The 18,877-nt window shown below is 42.9% G+C and overlaps 1 protein-coding gene across 2 annotated transcripts in view; it reads right to left on the bottom strand.

Moving 5' to 3' along the window:
* Ube2g1 (ubiquitin conjugating enzyme E2 G1) overlaps positions 1–16,414 on the bottom strand; it is an 86,652-nt gene extending 70,238 nt beyond the window's left edge. The window contains exon 1 of one of the 2 annotated variants that reach the window (XR_013041735.1): positions 15,949–16,360. Coding sequence is in view for 1 of the 2 variants with exons in the window: in XM_006992205.4 (XP_006992267.1) it covers positions 15,949–15,994 (46 nt within the window). In the remaining variant the exon portion in view is untranslated. Of the gene's footprint in view, positions 1–15,948 lie in introns of both variants that reach the window. The other variant, XM_006992205.4, reaches the window with a different exon arrangement.
* Positions 16,415–18,877: the final 2,463 nt, after the last annotated feature.

Genomic DNA, 18,877 nt, shown 5'->3' with positions numbered 1-18,877 from the left:
AGTCTTAGGACTAACAATGGATACTTAAAACAGCTTAGTGTCCTACACTGTTTAGGTGATCTATTCCCACCTTTCAATTTGCTGGACCACTTTTAAGCTTCCCCTAACTTGCCATGGCCATTTCAAGTTTACCCTTTTGATACCCTCAGATATCATAGTATTTTATCCAACTCCCTCTACAATATATCAATTATAAAGTTTGACTGTCTTCTGTACTAAACAAAAAAACATTTTTACCAGTGTATCCTAAACCCAATAATGTTTAAAGACAGAATTCAAATGATGAAACTACTTTGATGGATAACAAAATTCTTAGGAATTTTCTATTTGTCATTCTAGTAATAAAGGAGATAGGCAAATAGCAATCAATATAACATGGTTAAGGTAGCTAATTTAGAAAACTCTGAAGGCAGTTAAATTTTACCTAAAAGTAGGATGAAAAGAAGGCTCAGGGGTTAAAACCACATGCTGCTCTTCCACGACCTGAATTCAGTTCCCAGCACCCTTGCAAGGCATCTTACAACCATCTGAAATTTCTGCTATTGAGGATCAGGCACCTTCTTCTGGCCTCTGCAGGCACAGACACATACACCTGGCAAACATTAATACACACACACATAAATAAAAATAATAGCCAGAAGTGGTGTCACACACCGTTAATCCTGGCATTTGGGAAGTAGAGATGGGCGGATCTCTGAGTTCCAGGCCTACAGGACGAGTTCCAGAACAACCAGGGAAAACTACACAGAAACCCTGTCTTGAAAAGCCAAAATAAATAAATAAGGAGCTGAAGATGACTCAGCTGTTGGTGGCACTTGCTGTCCTTACAGAGGACCCCAGATTTGTTTCCTCGCACTGACACAGTGGCTCACAACCTTCTCTAATTTCAGTTCTAAGGGATCCAATGCCCTCTTTCAACCTCTGATAGCACCAGGCATACATGTAGTGCATAGATGTGATATTTTATTTGTGCTTTAACAAATAAAGCTTGCCTGGAGATCAGAAAAAAAGGCCAGCCATTATAAGCAAACAAAGAAGTCAGGCAGCAGGAACACAGGCCTTAATCCTATCACTTAGCAGGCAGGATCTCTGTGTGTTCAAGGCCAAACTGGAAACAGAGCCAGGTGTGGTGGCACACGCCTTAATTCCAACACTAGTTAACCATGGATGTCTGGAGGTCTGTACAGACAGACAGAAAGTGACAGACCTGTGTAAGAAGAGGAAGTGATGTAGCTGGACAGAGAGCAAATCAGATGGCAGAACAGCAAGGCATATGTGCGTGGGTAGACAGGAAGTAACTCGCATTTGGAAGCTGCAGAGTTAGTGAGGTAAGGTTGGCTGGTGGCTTTCCCTATTTCCCTGATCTCTCTAAGGCTTTCACCCCTATATTTGGCTCCATGTTTTTTATTTAATAAGACCATTTAGAAATTCGTCTACACAGACATACATGCAGACAAAAGTACTCATTAACACGTCTCTCTCTCTCACTCACACTCACCTACACACACAATTTAGCTAGGCGGTTGATGGAACACACCTTGAATCCCAGCACTTGGGAGGCAAAGGCAGGTGGATCTCTGTGAGTTCGAGGCCAGCCTTGTCTACAGAGCAAGATTCAGGACAGGCACCAAAACTACACAGAGAAACCATGTCTCAAAAACAAAAAATTTACCTAGAACATTTTGAAAGGTTTCACAGAATACCTCACTTTGGGCATTGTTTATTCTATAAATTAAACTATTTATAAAAATTTGCACCTAGAGACTGAAAACAACATCTTAGTAAATTCCAAGGTCAATGTTATCTACTCAAACCACTTTTTTGTTTTGTTTTGTTTGTTTTTAGGGACAGGGTTTCTCTGTGTAGCTTTGTGCCTTTCCTGGAACTTACTTGGTAGCCCAGGCTGGCCTCGAACTCATAGAGATCCACCTGCCTCTGCCTCCCAAGTGCTGGGATCAAAGGCATGAGCCACCACCGCCCGGCTATCAAACCATTCTTAAATAATATAACCACATTATCTTCAGAGTATCATCTTACCATTCCTACAAAAAAAAAAAAATACTTTTTATCTAGCTCATTTTAAAATAGGAAATCATGAAAAGAATCATTATAAAGAAAACCAGCCAAAATGCCTTAGTTTTTACTCCAATGTTACTTACTACTTGACCCATAAAAAAACAGTCTCCAAGTGACGCTTGGAATGATTCACATGGTAAGTGAAAGAAATCTAGTTAGGGGAAGGCTAACAGGAAGAGGAAATATACCAATCAAAATGGGGTGGGGCTGGGGTATCTACTTCTGGTGGTGTTTTGGCTTGTGTGTCCATCCTCCACGCCCCCACTTTTTTGAGACAGGGTTTCTCTATGTAGCCCTGCTGGCTGGTGTGCCACACATGCCTGGCAACCAGAGTTTGATCCTTGGAACCCACCATGGAAGAACTGAACACATGTATACATACATGTAAGCATACATGCTCTCTCACACATACACACAATAGTAACTTTTAAAAAGAAATTAGAAATGAAAACTGGAGGAGAGACTGCCCAAAATGTAAAAGTGCTTTTTCTCCCAACACAAGAACCTAAGTACAAAAAGAAAAAAAGACTGGGCATGGCCATACAAGGAGGGGAGGGAAGGTAGGGACAAGCAGATATTGGGAGCTCACTGGCTAGCCAGCCAAGGTGAAATCTCAAGCTTCGGGTTTAGTGAGAGGAACTGTCTCATAAGCCAGATAGCAACAGAGAAAATGCCTGGTGAGTCTCCTCTGCTGCGTGGGCCTGGGTTCAGTCCTCAGCTCTGAAAAAAAAAAAGGGGGGGGGGGCTGGAGAGATAGCTCAGTGGTTAAGAGTACTGACTGCTCTTCCAGAGGTCTTGAGTTCAATTCCCAGCAATCACATGGTGGCTCACAACCATCTGTAATGAGATCTGGTGCCCTCTTCTGGCCTGCAGGCATATATGCAGACAGAACACTGTATACAAAATAAATAAATAAATCTTTTAAAAAAAAGGGGGGGGGATTTTTCTTTACAAAAAAAAAAAAGTCACAGAAGGAAAGTTGCTCTCATTGCAACTTCATCTATCCTGTTTTAGAAGCATTCCTTCTTTGGCATTAAAACCTATCCTCTAGGATTCCAACATGGACTCTCTAAGACCAGCAGCTCTCTAGGAATCCTGGACTCCAGTACAGGCTGGAACTACTGTGATAGCTAGTCTTGTGAACTGAATAACTACCAAGATTCATAGCCTTTCCATCAGGAAACAGTCACTGTTGAACTACTTGAACCGCCACTTGTAAGCCACTCAATAACAAATGTTAATTACACTCTTCTGGTAGATGATGCAGACCATGGAAAAACCTGTATATTCCTGGAAAAGGAAGCATATAAAATAGTACTGCTCAACTTTACTGAAAATCTACATCTTTCAAAAATAAATAAATAACGCAAATTAAAATTTTAGCAGGACTCGTTAATATAGTGCATATCTTTAATCACAGCACTTGTGATGGGCAGTGGTGGCCCCCACCTTTAAACCCAGCATTCAGGAGGCAAAGGCAAGATCTCTGAGGTAGAGACCAAACCTGGTCTACAGAGTGAGTTCCTGGACAGCCAGAGATACACAGAGAAACCAACAACAAAAGTCTGTCTCGAAGGAAGGAAAAAAAAAAAAGTAGAAATAACCTAAGTATCGGCCACTGATAAATAGATAAGCAAAATGATAGGTGTGCAATAGATTATTCAATCCTGGAAAGAAATCATCTGAGTCAGGTGGTGGTACATTCCTTTAATCCCAGCACTTAGGAGGCAGAGGCAGGCAGAGCTCTGTGAGTTCAAGGCCACCCTGGTCTACAGAGTAAGTTCCAGGACAGCCAGAAGTACACAGAGAAAAACCCTGCCTCGAAAAACAAAAATAAAACAAAAGCAAGAAAAAAGAAAAGGAAAAAAAATCATTATACGGCACAACATGGATTAGCCCCAAGGACATTATGCTAAGTGATAAAAAGACAAATATAGTATGATTTCTACTTTTACAGGAAGTAACTCAAGATTCATAGAAACCAAGTAAAATAATGGAAAAAGAATATATTAAATGAAAGACTTGGAAGATGAAAAAATTCTAGATGTGTTTCACTAAAATGAATTGACTTTGAGTGCATACTTTAAAATGTTTGCAATGTGGTGAGAGGAAAACAGCAAAGGGTGGGGATAAGGATAAAATAAAAATTAGACTAGGAGCCAGCAGAATGGCTCAATGGATCTCAGTTTGATCCTAGAGACCTGCATGGTAGGAGAAAAGACTCCAACAAGTTATCCCTCTGACCTCCATAAGCATACCATGGCACATGTGCCCATACACATACAAAATAAATATAATTTAAAATCAAAGCTTTAAAATGGCTACAAGGGTAAATCTGTTTTGCCAATCAAAGAAAGTATCTTTTGTGTAGTGGTACAAGCCTATAACCCCAGCACTTGAGAGGTAAAGATAGGAGGATCAGAGGTTGAAGTTCATCCTTGACTATCCTGGCATAGAAGAGTGGGAAAACCAGGTGGTGGTGGTGGCACACAACTTTAATCCCAGCACTCAGGAGGCAGAGAAAGAGCAGATCTCTGTGAGTCCGAGGCCAGCCTGGTCTGCAGAGCAAGTTCCAGGAAAGCCAGGGTGGTTACTAAGAGAAATTTCTATCTCAAAAAACCAAAAAATAAAAATAAAAAGAGTGTGTGTGTGTGTGTGTGTGTGTGTGTGTGTGAGAGAGAGAGAGAGAGAGAGAGAGACTGAGAAGGAAGAAGAGGAAAAAAAACTTACAAAAGATTTTCTATGATTGCACCATTCCATATTCCCACCAATAATATATGAAAGATCTTCTTGCTTTCTCTACCAACATTTGGTAAATTATATCTACACACATCTTAATTTAAGCTATTCTAATAGTTATATAGTATTATCTTACTGTGCTTTCAATCTGCATTTCCCTAAAATCTACCGATACCAAACACCTTTTCATTTGCCTTTTGCCATCTATGTATCCTTCTTCAGCGAAATGCCTGTCTTTTGTTTATTTTCTAAATGGATTAGTTTTACTGCACAGTTCAGTTTCTTACACACTGGCCAAATATATCTTGCAGGGGCAGTTGTTCTCTACCTTCCTAATGCTGCAACCCTTAAATACAGTTCCTCATGTTGTGGTGACCCCCCCCAACCATAAAATTATTTTCATTGCTACTTCATAACTATAATTTTGCTACTGTTACGAATCATAAATATCTGTGTTTTCAGATGGTGTTAGGTGACCCCTGTGAAAGGGCCATTTGACAAACCACCCAAAGGGGTCATGACCCACAGGTTGAGAACTGCTGTTCCAGGGGCTAGCTTGAGGTATCAGTAGATAAAAGCACTTGCCATACAAGCCTAACAAGTATGTATGACAAGTATGATTCTTGCATCAAACACAAAGGTGAATAAAAAAAACTCCAAAGTTGTTGTCCTTTGACCCTCATATGCACCACAAGCATACCTCTCTCTCCCTCCCCCCCCCTCTCTCACACACACACACACACACAAAATGTCATCCCATAGCTTGTGTTTGTGTGTATGTGGTATGTATGTGCAATGTATATGTATGTGGACTTATATGTGGTGGTATGTGAATGAAATGCATGAGGGTATGTGCATTAATACTCTCTCACATGCTCAGGACACAAAAGGATGACAAGTGTCTTCTCTATTCCCTTGAGACAGGGTCTCTCAATGAATCTAAACTAAAACTTTGTTTTCACTAGGGGGCTAGTCAGGAAACTCCCACTTCCAAAAACCCAGGTATAAGCCTGTCTTCACCCTCACCTATACTGTTGTTACAGATCTTACATAGGTGCTAGAAGTTTGATCTTGTGCCTACACAGCAAGCACTCTGGGTTTTTGTTTGGTTGGTTTTGGAGTTTTTTGTTTGTTTGTTTGTTTTTTGAAACACGATTTATCTTTGTGTAGCCCTGGCCATCCTGTAACTAGCTCTTATAGAGCAGGCTAGCCTCAAACTCACAGAGATCCGTTTGCCTCTGCCTGGGATTAAAAGTTGTGGGCCACAACCAGCATTCTTACCTTCTTCAAGCCACCTTCCTCAACGCTGTAGTCTCTGTCTTTTCATCTTCCTCAAAGTTTCCACACAACAGAAGATTTCAGTTTTGATGATGTCTAGTTTATGAATATTTCTATGAATTATACTTTCATGCTAATAATAATCAATGTATCCATAATTCATAAACATGTGGAAGTATCACAAAATATGTATTAAGTAAGCTACATATAGAACTATTTGTATTGCTTTATAGTAATATATTTATATATTAACATGCTGATAAATATCTAAAAATCAGTTCAATATGTTTAAACATATTAAGCAGAATTTTAGATTTAGAACAAGCTAGCTAGCCAAGTACGGTAGCATATGCAGGCAGGGGTTTCTCTGTGAGTTTTGAGGCCATCCTGGTCTAGACAGCAAGCACCAAGACAACCAAGGCTACAAGAGACCCTGTCTCATTCATAAATAAATAAGTAAATAAGTAAGTAAAAATAAATAAACAGATAAATAAATAAAGGAAGGAAGGAAGGAAGGAAGGAAGGAAGGAAGGAAGGAAGGAAGGAAGGGAGAAGTAGAAGTGAGGTCATCTATTATAAGAACAAAAGCAGGGCTGGAGAGATGGCTCAGTGGTTAAGAGCACACTGGCTGCTCTTCCAGAGGACCCAGGTCACAACCACAACTCCAATTCGAGGGCTTCTGACACCCTCACACAGACATATATGCAGGCAAAACACCAATGAACATGAAATAAAAATAAATTATATATGTTAAGAAAAAAACTAATGCAGAAAGTGTATTTCATTCTAAAGTATTCTATTTATAAAAAAGTAAAACTAGCGTATTTATAAATATCTAAATTTCTTATTATTGAAACTACTAAATAGCATTATTACTTAAAGCCTGTTTAGTCCTTAATGTTACGAAAGTTCACAGCAGAGTGGTGGTGGCAGCACATGCCTTTATTAATCCCAGGAGGCAGAGACAGATGGATCTCTGTGAGGACAGCCTGGTCTACAAAGCTAGTTCTTTCTAGGACAGCCAAAAGATGCACAAAGAACACGTGGTTTTGGGGAGTGGGGGAGGGAGTTCACTTATTCACAAAAAGTTAAGACTTTCTTCAGATTCTATAGTAAAATAGATCAGATAAATAATCCTGGATGTTTCCTTAACTAGAGTGACTTTAAATCATACAATATATCTCCAAACCCTGTTTGATTCATTAATGTTGGTTATTTTTAACTTTTCATTTTGTTTTGTTTTGTTTTGTTTTTGAGGTTTATACCTTATGTGCACCAGCATCTATGTGAGTATATATCATATGTGTACCTGCCTCAAGAGGCCAGGAGAGGGCATCACATACTCTAGAGCTGAAGTTACAGGCAGCTGTAAAACAACCTGATGTCTGTGCTGGGAACTAAACTCTTAAAAGTAGCACATACTCTTCTTAGCTGCTGAGCCATCTCTCCAGCCCCTATTACATTTTTTTTTTTTTTTTTTTTTTTTTTACTTCTTCATTTTGTGCATGTGCTTGCATGTGGCAGTCAGAGGACAACTTGCATAAATTCATTCTCTCACCACAAGTCTTAGGTTGTCAAGCTGGCAGCAACCACCTTACCATCCCTAATTTTGTTTTTGTGTGTCACATTCAGTACAATAAACACCTGCCACATTATTTCTTTAATAATACATGTTTTTTTAAAGATTTGTTATTATGTATACAGTGTTCTGTCTGCATGTACACCTGCAGGCCAGAAGAGGACACCAGGTCTCATTCTAGATGGTTGTGAGCCACCATGTGGTTGCTGGGAATTGAACTAAGGACCTCTGAAGAGCAGCTAGTGCTCTTAACCTGAGCCACCTCTCCAGCCAAATAATACATGATTTTTGAGTATTAAAACTTTCCAAGCTGCCAGGCGGTGGTGGCGCACGCCTTTAATCCCAGCACTCGGGAGGCAGAGCCAGGCGGATCTCTGTGAGTTCGAGGCCAGCCTGGGCTACCAAGTGAGCTCCAGGAAAGGCGCAAAGCTACACAGAGAAACCCTGTCTCGAAAAACAAAACAAAAAAAAAAAAAAAAAAAAAAAAACTTTCCAAGCATGGTGGAACACACCTTTAATTCCAGCATTTGGGAGACAGAGGCAGTTAGATCTCTGTGAATTAAAGGTCAGCCTGGTCTATATAGTACATAGTGAGCTCCAATATAGCCAGGACTATACAGAGAAACCCTGTCTCAAAACAAACAAACAAACAAACAAACAAAAACACCAACAAACAAGGGGCTGGAAAGATGGCTCAGAGTTTAAGAGTACTTGCTGCCCTTCCAGAGGACCCGGATTCAATTCCCAGCATCCACATGGCGGTGGCTCACAACTGTCCATAACTCCAGTACCAGGGGATCTGACACCTTCACACAGACATATATGCAAGCAAAATACCAATGTACATAAAATACAAATAAATAATTTAAACAAACAAAATAAAACTCCCAAGTCTAGCTGGGATATAACTCAGTTGGTAGTGTCTGTCTAACATATACAAGATCCTGAGTAGGTTCCCTAGCACTGAATAAAACCAGGTATCTGTTACCCTGGCAGTCAGGAGAGAAAAATAGTAAGTTTAGAAACTCAAGGTCATCCCTGTCCACGTAACAAATTCAATCCAGCCTGGCCTATATAAGATCATGTCTCAAATATATATAAATTTACACATATATATAAAATATAAAAGCAATTTCCCCTAGTACTTGAATAGCTAGTAGTTTGATGTGATATAATTTTTTTTTTTTTAAAGATTTTTTTTTTTTTTTATTTATTATGGATACAGAGTAGGGCACCAGATCTCATTACAGATGGTTGTGAGCCACCATGTGGTTGCTGGGAATTGAACCTGGGTCCTCTGGAAGAGCAGTCAGTGCTCTTAACCTCTGAGCCATCTCTCCAGCCCCGATGTGATATAAATTTACTTCTAAACTTTTCTCCCATTTCTAAACATGTGGGAATCTTTCTTTTTTACTTCAGCAATGTTTGGGGATCAAACCTAGATCCTCACACATCCTAGACCACGTGTACTTCTGAGCTACACTTCTGGATTCAACAATTCTTTTTTTTTTTTTTTTTTTTTAAGATTTATTTATTATTTATACAGTGTTCTGCCTGCATGTCAGAAGAGGGCACCATATCTCATTACAGATGGCTGTGAGCCACCATGTGGTTGAACTCAGGACCTCTGGAAGAATAGCCAGTGCTCTTAAACTCTGAGCCATCTCTCCAGCCCAACAATTCTTTTTTTAATTGTTGCTGGGATTTTTTGGGTTTTGTGGGGATTTTTTGTTTGTTTGTTTGTATTTTTTTTTTTATTTTCGAGACCGGGTTTCTCTGTAGCTTTCCACCTTTCCTGGATCTCACTCTGTAGCCCAGGCTGGCCTCAAATTCACAGGGATCCACCTGGCTCTGCCTCCCGAGTGCTGGGATTAAAGGCATGCTGCGCCGCCGCCGCCGCCGCCGCCGCCGCCGCCGCCGCCGCCGCCGCCGCCACCCGGCCAATTGTTTTATTTTTAATTTAGGTGTATGGGTGTTTTACCTGCATGTATATCTGCACTATCTGCATGTCTGGTGCCTGCAAAGGCCAGAATAGAGTGTTAGATGCCCTAGAACTAGAATTAGACAACCAGTTGTGAGCCACCATGTGGGTGCTGGGAATCAAACCCTGGTCTCTGAAAGAGCAGCCAGTGCTCTTAATCACTGTGCCATCTCTCCAGCCTCTCAATAATTCTTAATAATATTCTCATTACGCCAATTCTTCCACTTATTAGAGAAATAACCACTTATTCTATTTTCTCTCTTTTGAGATTACTACTGGGATTATCAGAACAGCAACATATTCTAGAAGGAACATTAAGAAGTATTAAATTTGTAAAGGGCACTCTTGGTTTTTGCTTCATTTTAGATAGGGTCTCATGTAATACAGGCCAGCCTTGAACTTGCTCCAGAACACCTGCTAGAAATGGTGGGATTACAGATGTGTGCCATCATTCCCTGCTTTTTCAGTACTTTGAATTGTCTAAATTAACACTGGGGCTGTTGATAAAACAAAATATCCCAAAATAAGAAAATGGATACCTATTTTTGTCCAGGGACAAAAATTATTCAGGGAACTAAACGTGGCTCAGAATCAGCAGCTTCACGATCACTGAAACACTTGTTTTTAAAAATAGATTCTTAGAAGCTGGGCGGTGGTGGCACACACCTTTAATCTCAGCATTTGGGAGGCAGAAGCAAGTGGAACTCTTGAGTTCGAGGCCAACTAGGTCTACAGACAGAGTTCTAGGACAGCCCGAGCTACACAGAGGAAACCCTGACTCCAGAAGAGGAAAAAAAGATTCTTGGGCTGAGAGTGTGGCTTAGTAAAACGCTTGCACCTAGTATTCAGTTAGGTTCAATCTCTAGCACCCAAAATAAAGAGAAAAAAAAAAGAGAGAGATGAATAAAGAAAACCACTGGATTCCTGGGCCATATCAACAAATACAAACTAAGATGAGGTCAGAAAACTCTATTTTTACAGACTCCTCACACATAGTCTGACATGTACAGCATGACAACCTTTTTAGACAGGTAGCAAAAAAAACTACTAATTTTTTCAGATTACTTGAAAATACACAATTGAGGTTTCTATTATTAAAGCCCAAATATTTTGTTACTGCATAAAAGAAGGATTCTTCCTAATTTACAATGTCTATGAAATAATGAAGAAAGGAAGAAGAGGAAAAGTAGGGTGTAAGACATAGCTCAGTTGATAGAGTCATGCAGTTCTGTATTCAATACTCAGGACAGCTTAAAACCAGGTATGATGACATACAACTAATCCAAGCATTCACATAATGAAGGTTTATAGGATCAGAAGTTCAAGTCATTATTGGATACAGCCTGGGCTACATGAGACTTTCAAAATAAATAAATATTGGGTATTTTTTGTTTTGTTTTGCCTTGTTCATTTTGTTGTTGTTGTTGTGTTTTGGGACAGACTGCCAACAAATGCCTGCCATAGGCTCTCTCCCAAATCTGGGATTTACAGGTATATGAGCCACTATCCCTACCTAGCTTACTTATTTTTATTTTTATTTTTATTTTTATTTTATGTATATGAAATTTACCTTCATGTATGTCTGTGTATGTGTCTTACAACAGGAATTACAGACAGTTGTTATCTACTATGTGGGTGCTGGGAATCAAACCCAGGTCCTCTGGAATAACAGTCAATACTCTTAAACCTTGAGCCATCTCTCCAGCCCTTAAGATTTTATGTGTTATTTTATACAGTAAGTTTTACTAAAATGGAAAAATAATATGGTACTAACAATAAGACAGTATTTGATGACTAAGTAATTTTGAGTATTTGAGACCCTCAGCTCCCAGCACCTGGCAGGATCTCACTATGTAGCTTTGAATTCAAATTCATCTGCCTCTGCCTCACAAATGCTGGGATTAAAGGAGTGCATCATCATGGCATTTAATTTTTAATTTCTACCTCATGGGACTGGATAGGTGACTCAGAGGTAAGAGCACTGGCTGCTCTTCCAGAGAACACAGAATCCCAGTATCTATATGACAGCTCACAACCATCTATAAAGCCAGTTTTAAGCAGGTCTAGTGCCTTCTTCTGGCACAAAGCACGCACAAGGCATGATTGTGGTACACAGACAATACATACAGGCAGCCAAAATACCCACACACATTTCAAAAATTGTTAATAAAATAAAATCTACTTCATTGACTGTGTCAAGTACTATTCCCCAAGGAGCAATTTGCCCACATGAAAACAAGAAGTCTATAAAATAAGAAGGTTCTGGCTCTAGCAATTCCATTAACAGCACTCATTTGACCTTCAGCAAGTTATTTAGCCTCAATATGCTTCTGTTTTCTTTCAGGAGGATTAATTGAGATAATGTGTAAAATATTCAACACAGTGGCTGCTACACATCAGTCCTCAGCAAAGACATCATTAAGTGCATCACCTCTACAGTTGGGATAGAGGCCTGTAACCCAAACTAAGGAAGTAGAAGTAGGCAGGCTAGGTGTTTTAAAGCCACCTTGAACTACAAAGCAAGACACAGTCTCAATTAAAATAAAAGGTAAAAAATAATCTTTGTAAACCCTCAAAGATGACTCTTTGAGGTCAGGATGAAAAATGATTAATTTCTGCACTCTGTATTTTGTTGTTGTTTTGGTTTGGTTTGGTTTTGAGACAGTGTCTCTCTATGTACCCCTGGTTGTCCTCGATCTATGTACACCAGGCTGGCCTTGAACTAATTCCCAAATTCTGGGATTAAAGGCATGTGCCACCATGCCGGGCTCTGTACTCTATTTTAACCTGTGTTTATAATACCTTTAAAATGTTTTTAATTGGTCTGTTGTACTGAGGGACTTCTTGGTGTTTAATGTAATGCATCACAAAAAAAAAAAAAAAAAAAAACCTGCCACTAACTAAATCTGTAAAGGAATAAGTCATAACCTAATAATATCACAAAGAAATACACAAGCTATCTGATTTCATGAGTGTGTATAAGGTGTTCTTACTGGCTTTCCCAATAGCCAAAATGGTGAAAACCATAATCCAATGACTTTGTCTCAGGGACTTCTAGCAATAGATACATTTTTCAGTATCACAAATGAGGGGATGTACTTACTACTGGTATCTAGTGGGTACAGAACAAGAATAGTGTAACAACCTTGACTGCACAGGTAAAATGCTCCACAGCAACAATTGCCCTAAAAGTACCAATTCTGTAACACGGCACCATTCTGCTAAACTACTGGAGAACAAAGTTCTTTATTACAGGATAAATTCTCCTAGGTAATGAATCAAAACCTTTTATCATTGGCAGACTACTAGCTCAACAAAATGTAGCCACTGTTTTAAGTTTCTCAAATTCTAGCACTGAGAACATTTAACAGGTTTGTGTTACCTACTCAGTTCATTTTAATATTTTTAAGGCATTTGTTATCAAACTTTATACAAGTTCACTGATTTCAAGAAATTACATTTTACCATTCTTTACTATTTTCAATTGATATTGGAAAACCCATTTAAAAATTGCTAAGGTAAAGCATCTTGATAAGCACCTTTATTTTAAGTGCTTATCAATTCTTCCCAAATAAATTTAAGATTTTCACATTTCAACTAACAAACCTTATTCCATACATTTTGAGCAAGTTAATTAAAACCCCTTAAAAATGACTTTATTATTACATTGTCTCTGATTAAGAAAGCAAAATGAGCCGGATGTGGTGGGTGGCACACACCTTTAATCCCAGCACTCGGGAGTCAGAGTAAGGTGGATCTCTGTGACTTCGAGGCCAGCCTGGTCTACAGAAAGAAAAAAACTACACAAAGAAACCCTGTCTTGAAAAACCAAAAAAATAAAAAATAATAATTTACTCGGCAATTAAGTAACTATAAGAAAGCCTGAGCCCAGCGGTGGTGGCGCATGCCTTGAATTCCAGCACTCAGGAGGCAGAGGCAGATGTCTGTGAGTTCGAGGACAGCCTGGTCTCCAAAGTGAGTTCCAGGTAAGGCGCAAAGCTACACAGAGAAACCCTGTCTCAAAAAACCAAAAAAAAAAAAAAAAAAAAAAAAGAAAACCTGAAAAATTAATCATTTTCTATTCTCTCTTGCTGTATATTTTAGGATACCTCTTCAGAAAAATCAACTATTGGTTAAAAACCTTTTAAGAATGTTTTGCCTATTATTTCTGTGAATAAATAAGAAATTAAAAAAAAAAAAAAGAACACAAGCCTAGAGCCTAGAGTGGTGACAAAAGATTAAAACCCTAGCACTTGGGAGACAAGAAAGAGGCAGACAGATCTATGAGTTCAAGGACAGCCAAGGGCTCTAGAGAAAAAAAAAAGGAAGGAGGAAGTAAAGATGGAAGGAAGAAAGGAAGGAAGGAAGAAAAAAGAAAAAAGACAAAGACTATGTTCACAAACGGGTATTACTTTTGGTTTGATTTGGTTTTTTCAAGACAGGGTTTCTCTGTGTAGCCCTGGCTGTCCTGGAACTCTTGTAAACCAGGCTGGCACTGAACTCAAGAGATTCACCTGCCTCTGCTTCCTGAGTGCTGGGATTAAAGGGTAATGGTTTTTAACATACTAGTACTATTAAAATCTTTTGCACTTTTTAAGATGTATGTCATTTCCATTATGTAAGACTTCTGCTTTAATATTTAGTACTTAACGTCTATTTAAAGATTTGCTACATAACAAAAACATATTCAGGTAAAGTTGGTTTTCTTTAATTGGTTTTTGTTGTTGTTGTTGTTGTTTGAGACAGGGTTTCTTTACATAGCTCTGGCTGTCCTGGAATTCACTACTGTAGACCAGGCAGGCCTCAAATTCAGAGACCAGCCTGCCTCTGATTAAAAAAAAAAACAACTTAATTCCTTCTTCCAAAACACAATAAAGGTAGGAAAAGACCACAGTAAAAGGACATTTTTAAGTAAGATGAAATAAAGTATTTCACTTCTTTCGAACATAGTATTTCTGATGGGTGTAACTTTTCCATTCACTTCAAATCACTGTCCCATCTAGAACTTTAATACTTGTCCAAACCTGCTAGCTCATGGTCTAATAATAAACATAATTATACAATCTGTAACAGCCCTTGTCGACCTTTTCCTTAAGAAGCCATAAAGAGTGATTTAACTGACACCTCAAACTCACAGAAATCTATTTCATTTATCTTCATTTCCAGCTTTCAGCGCTTCGCCGGAGGAGGGCGGGGTGGGGGGGGGGGAGCTGGCTCCAGGCTGAGGAGGGGTTAAGATCGCCTGAACCAAGCCAGGCACACGCTTGGCGTCGGACAGCAGGGGTAACGACCGGTTCATTTCTCTTTAAATCTGGCAGCACGTGGGGCGGCATTGTGAAGCCACCAACCCGCCTCCTCCCTCCCTCCCCGCCCCCCCCCGCCGCCGCTCCAACTCCGCACACGTACGCCTCCAGCGCGCATGCTCCGCTCACACAGTCCTAGCAGAGTAGGAGCCAACCCCCTAAAAAGTCAACCTGGAAGCCGCAAACGGCCGGAGGCCGGGACAATGGGGGAGGGGGACGGAGACTCCACGGGGGAGGCACTTAGCCGCCGCCCCTGGCCAGAACCTAAGGCGGGTCACAGCCCGGTGGCTGCGGGCCTGCGCGGGAGCCGGAGCCGCGCCGAGCACAAAGCCCCGGCCGGCCGGCCGGCCAGCCAGCGAGCGGCTCCCCTCAGCGCCCGCGCCCACCCTCCCCCAGACGGGCGGCGCAGCCCCGAGCTCGTGCCAGGCGGAGGCAGGCGAAGCGGAGCCGCGCACCCCGCCGAGCCCGCGGCGCCCCGCGCCAGTCCCCCCAGGCCGGCCCGGCCGTCGCTTTTGTTGTCTGCCCTAACTCCGCGGACCCCGCGCCGCCGGGCCAGAAGTTTGGCGCGCCTCCCCTCTCCGGCCCCGGCCGCGGCCGCGGCTCGGACTCGCAGGCGCGCGGGGCCCCGCACGCTCCCCGGGGCTGCCTGAGGTCCCGCGGCCTCGGCCGCACCTGAGCCCCGGGGATCCGCCCCTCAGGGAGGGTCGGCCCGGCCGGGACCCACGCCCCTCCCCCGCAACGCCCCAGCCCCGTGGGGGAGGGGGCAGCCGCCCTGGGCGCCCGGCCCGTCCGAGGGCGAGGCTGGGGCGCGTCCCCGCCCCCAACACCCTCCACAGCCGGGCCAGAAGTGTCGCCGGCCAACCGGCCGGCCGAGACCCGCAGGCTCCCACCCTGGCGGCCCACGGCCCTCCGCCACCCGGCCTCCCGAGCCGGCGAGGGGAGGCGAGCGGGCTCGTCGGTCCGCCATCGCGGCCCGGCGCCCCGCCGCTCACCTGCCAGCTGTCTTCGCAGTAGCAGCGCCGACTGCAGCTCCGTCATCCTCCCCGCCAAGAGCCCGGGCTGCCGCCGGGGCTTCGAGGAACTGGGGACAAGGTCTGACGGCGGCTGGAGCTAGGTGTGTGGAGGAACCCGGGCCCCGCGACTGGAGCGCCGAAGCCACGGGAGGCCGGTCTGGGGCGACCCGAGAAGCACCTCGCTGCCGATGCGAGCCCGCTCCGCTCCGCTCTCCCCTCAGCGCCTCACGCCCGGAAGGGGAGGGTACCCGGGCCGCCGCGGCGCGCACTGGGACTTCGCTCGCCCGCTTCCCTCCTCAGCCCGCCCGTCGGCCCCACCGGTGCCTTCCCCCGCCACTGCCTCACTGCGCGCAGGGCCGCTCCGCGCAAGCGCGCTGAGCCTGCCTACTTTAGAAGCCGCACGCCTGCTAGCCCGACCCCTCGGCCCTGCTGCCCCGCCTCCGGCGGCGGAACCCCGCCCACCGCGCGCTAGGCGCCCGGCCCGGCCATCTTGGGAAGGTCCACGCCCGCCAGGCTGCGGAAGCCTCGCCTGATAGACGTCCCGCGGACGCCATGACAAAGAGGTCGCGGAGGGTCAGGACGCTGCCTCCCGATGTAATAGGGGGAGGTCTGAGAGTGATGGGACCAGAAGTGGGTAGGTGTCGAGTTGTTAGCGGGCACCCAGCAGCCATCTAACGCTACATACGAGGTGTGCGAATTAGTCATTGTTACAAAGCCGGATTTAGTACTGGTGTGCCCCATTTTAAGCATGGTGATAATTTATAAAGAATGCACAGAATGATCCTTGAAATAAAATGTTCTGAATCTCATAGCAGAAAACGTTTAAATAAACAGTAAGACTGAGTAAAGTGCGGAGTTGTGATTAGCACAATCGGATACACGGCTGGTTGGGTGGGTGGTTTACGCCTGTAATCCCAACACTGAAGCTGAGGCAGGGGGATTGGGAAAAGACTCCGCCTTCACTGCCTAGTGATACCCAGTCTCCACCTGGGGATAGCATCCATAATAGATGAAACTGTCCAGAAAGGCACCTACTATGTAAAGTCCAAGTGTGAAACCCAAGGTTAGGAAAAATAAACCTTATCCAGCTATATATACTCTTCCCCATTTGGAAGTTTTGTGAACACGATAGCAATAAAGAGACAGGGGGGAAGGAAAAATAACAATGACAGTCAATTTTGTTTGTTCTTACAATAAGTATTTATTCAATCCGTAGTTCCCTGTACCCAGACTGTAGAAAATAAAAACTCTACATAGGAAATCAACTACATTTCTACCCACAAAGGCCTGCAGTTTCTGTGAGCTCCAAGTAAAGTGAACAAGAGAAGCAGATTCCAACAGGTTTGTTATAAAAATTATTGCACTAGCAGGCACAAGACCCTGGGTTACCACCGCCCTGTCAGACCAAAGGAACAAATAAGCATTGAGTGAATGCCACCAACTTAGGGACTAAGCCAGTGTTGTGATTTCAGGTTTTGGTTTTGTTTGGTTTTTTGAGAAAGGGTTTCTCTGTGTAGTCCTGGATATCCTGTAACTGCTCTCCACCTCCCTCTGCAAGGCATGCAAACCTCCCCCCCCCCGCCCCGCCCCCCGCTGCTGTGATTTTGTTTTTAAGGATTTTTTGTTTATTTGTTTCAACATGTATGTGTATGAGCTTGTGTGAATTTATGTGCACTGTGTGTGTGCCTGGTACCCCAAACTCAAAAAAGAGGGCATCAGATCCCCTGGAACTGGAGTTCCAGAGGCTTGTAACTCCATGGGTGCTAGGACCCATCCTGTCCTCTGTGTCCTCTGCAAGAACAGCAAGTGTTCTTAATCCTTGACAATCTCTCCAGCCCCTGTAGTTTTGTTTTTAAATATACTCATTATACAGAGCAATGAGTTTCATTATGACATTTTCGTACTTATACTTTTCATGTTCACACACATTCTTAACTACCTTGTCCCACATCCCTCTCCCACTGGCTCCCTTCCTCTTCCAAAACAGTTCCATTCTACTTTCAGTTCTTACTGAAGTTTAGATTCCACATAAGTGTGGCTTGTTTCACTTTGTCGTGATGCTCTCTCCTGGTCCATCATTTTCTTTCAAATAACTTTTTCTTTTCTTTTCTTTTTATTTTTTTTTTAATTTTATAATTTAATTTAATTTTACAGATAAGCCACAGATTCCCCTGTCTTCCCCCTCCTACCCCGGACCCCCTCCCCACCCTCCCCCAACTTTTTCTTTTCTAATTTATTTTTATATTATGTGTATGTGTGAGTGCCTTCATGGAAGTATGTGCACCATGTGTATGCACTGCCTCTGGAGGTCAGAAAAAGATTCCCTAGAAATGGAGTTACAGACAGTTGTGAGCTGCCTTGCAGGTTCTGTGAACCAAACTCAGATCCTTGGCAAGAGCTGCGGATGCTCAACCAGTGAGCCATCTTTCCAGTCCCTTTATTTTTAGGTTTGTTTTTGGTTTGTGTGTTTAACAAACACAACCCTGTCTGTCCTTGAACTCACTATATAGATCAGACTGGCCTCACTCAAACTCACAGAGATTCCATGGCCTCTGCCTCCTGAGTTTTGGTGTTAAAGGGCATGTGCCATCTAGGTTGGTTTTGGTTTTGGTTTTGGAAACTTCCCAACTGATTTCCTCAGTGATTGCACTAATTTACATTCCAACAATATAAGGCTTTATAACCCATCTACCCATCCTCAGCCAGCAGAGTGTGTGTGTGTGTGTGTGTGTGTGTGTGTGTGTGTGTGTGTGTGTGTTTGCTCTCACATGCATGGTCATGCCTGTATGCCACAGTGCATTTGTAAAAGTCAGAGAACAGCCGGTGGCGGTGGCACACACCTTTAATCCCAGCACTCGGGAGGCAGAGTCAGACGGATCTCTATGAGTTCGAGGCCAGTCTGGTCTAC

This window comes from Peromyscus maniculatus, chromosome 8, assembly GCF_049852395.1.
Source record: "Peromyscus maniculatus bairdii isolate BWxNUB_F1_BW_parent chromosome 8, HU_Pman_BW_mat_3.1, whole genome shotgun sequence".
Lineage (NCBI taxonomy): Eukaryota > Metazoa > Chordata > Mammalia > Rodentia > Cricetidae > Peromyscus > Peromyscus maniculatus.
The sequence above is the reverse complement of the archived record's forward strand: the minus strand, read 5'-3'. Positions and strand labels throughout refer to the sequence as shown.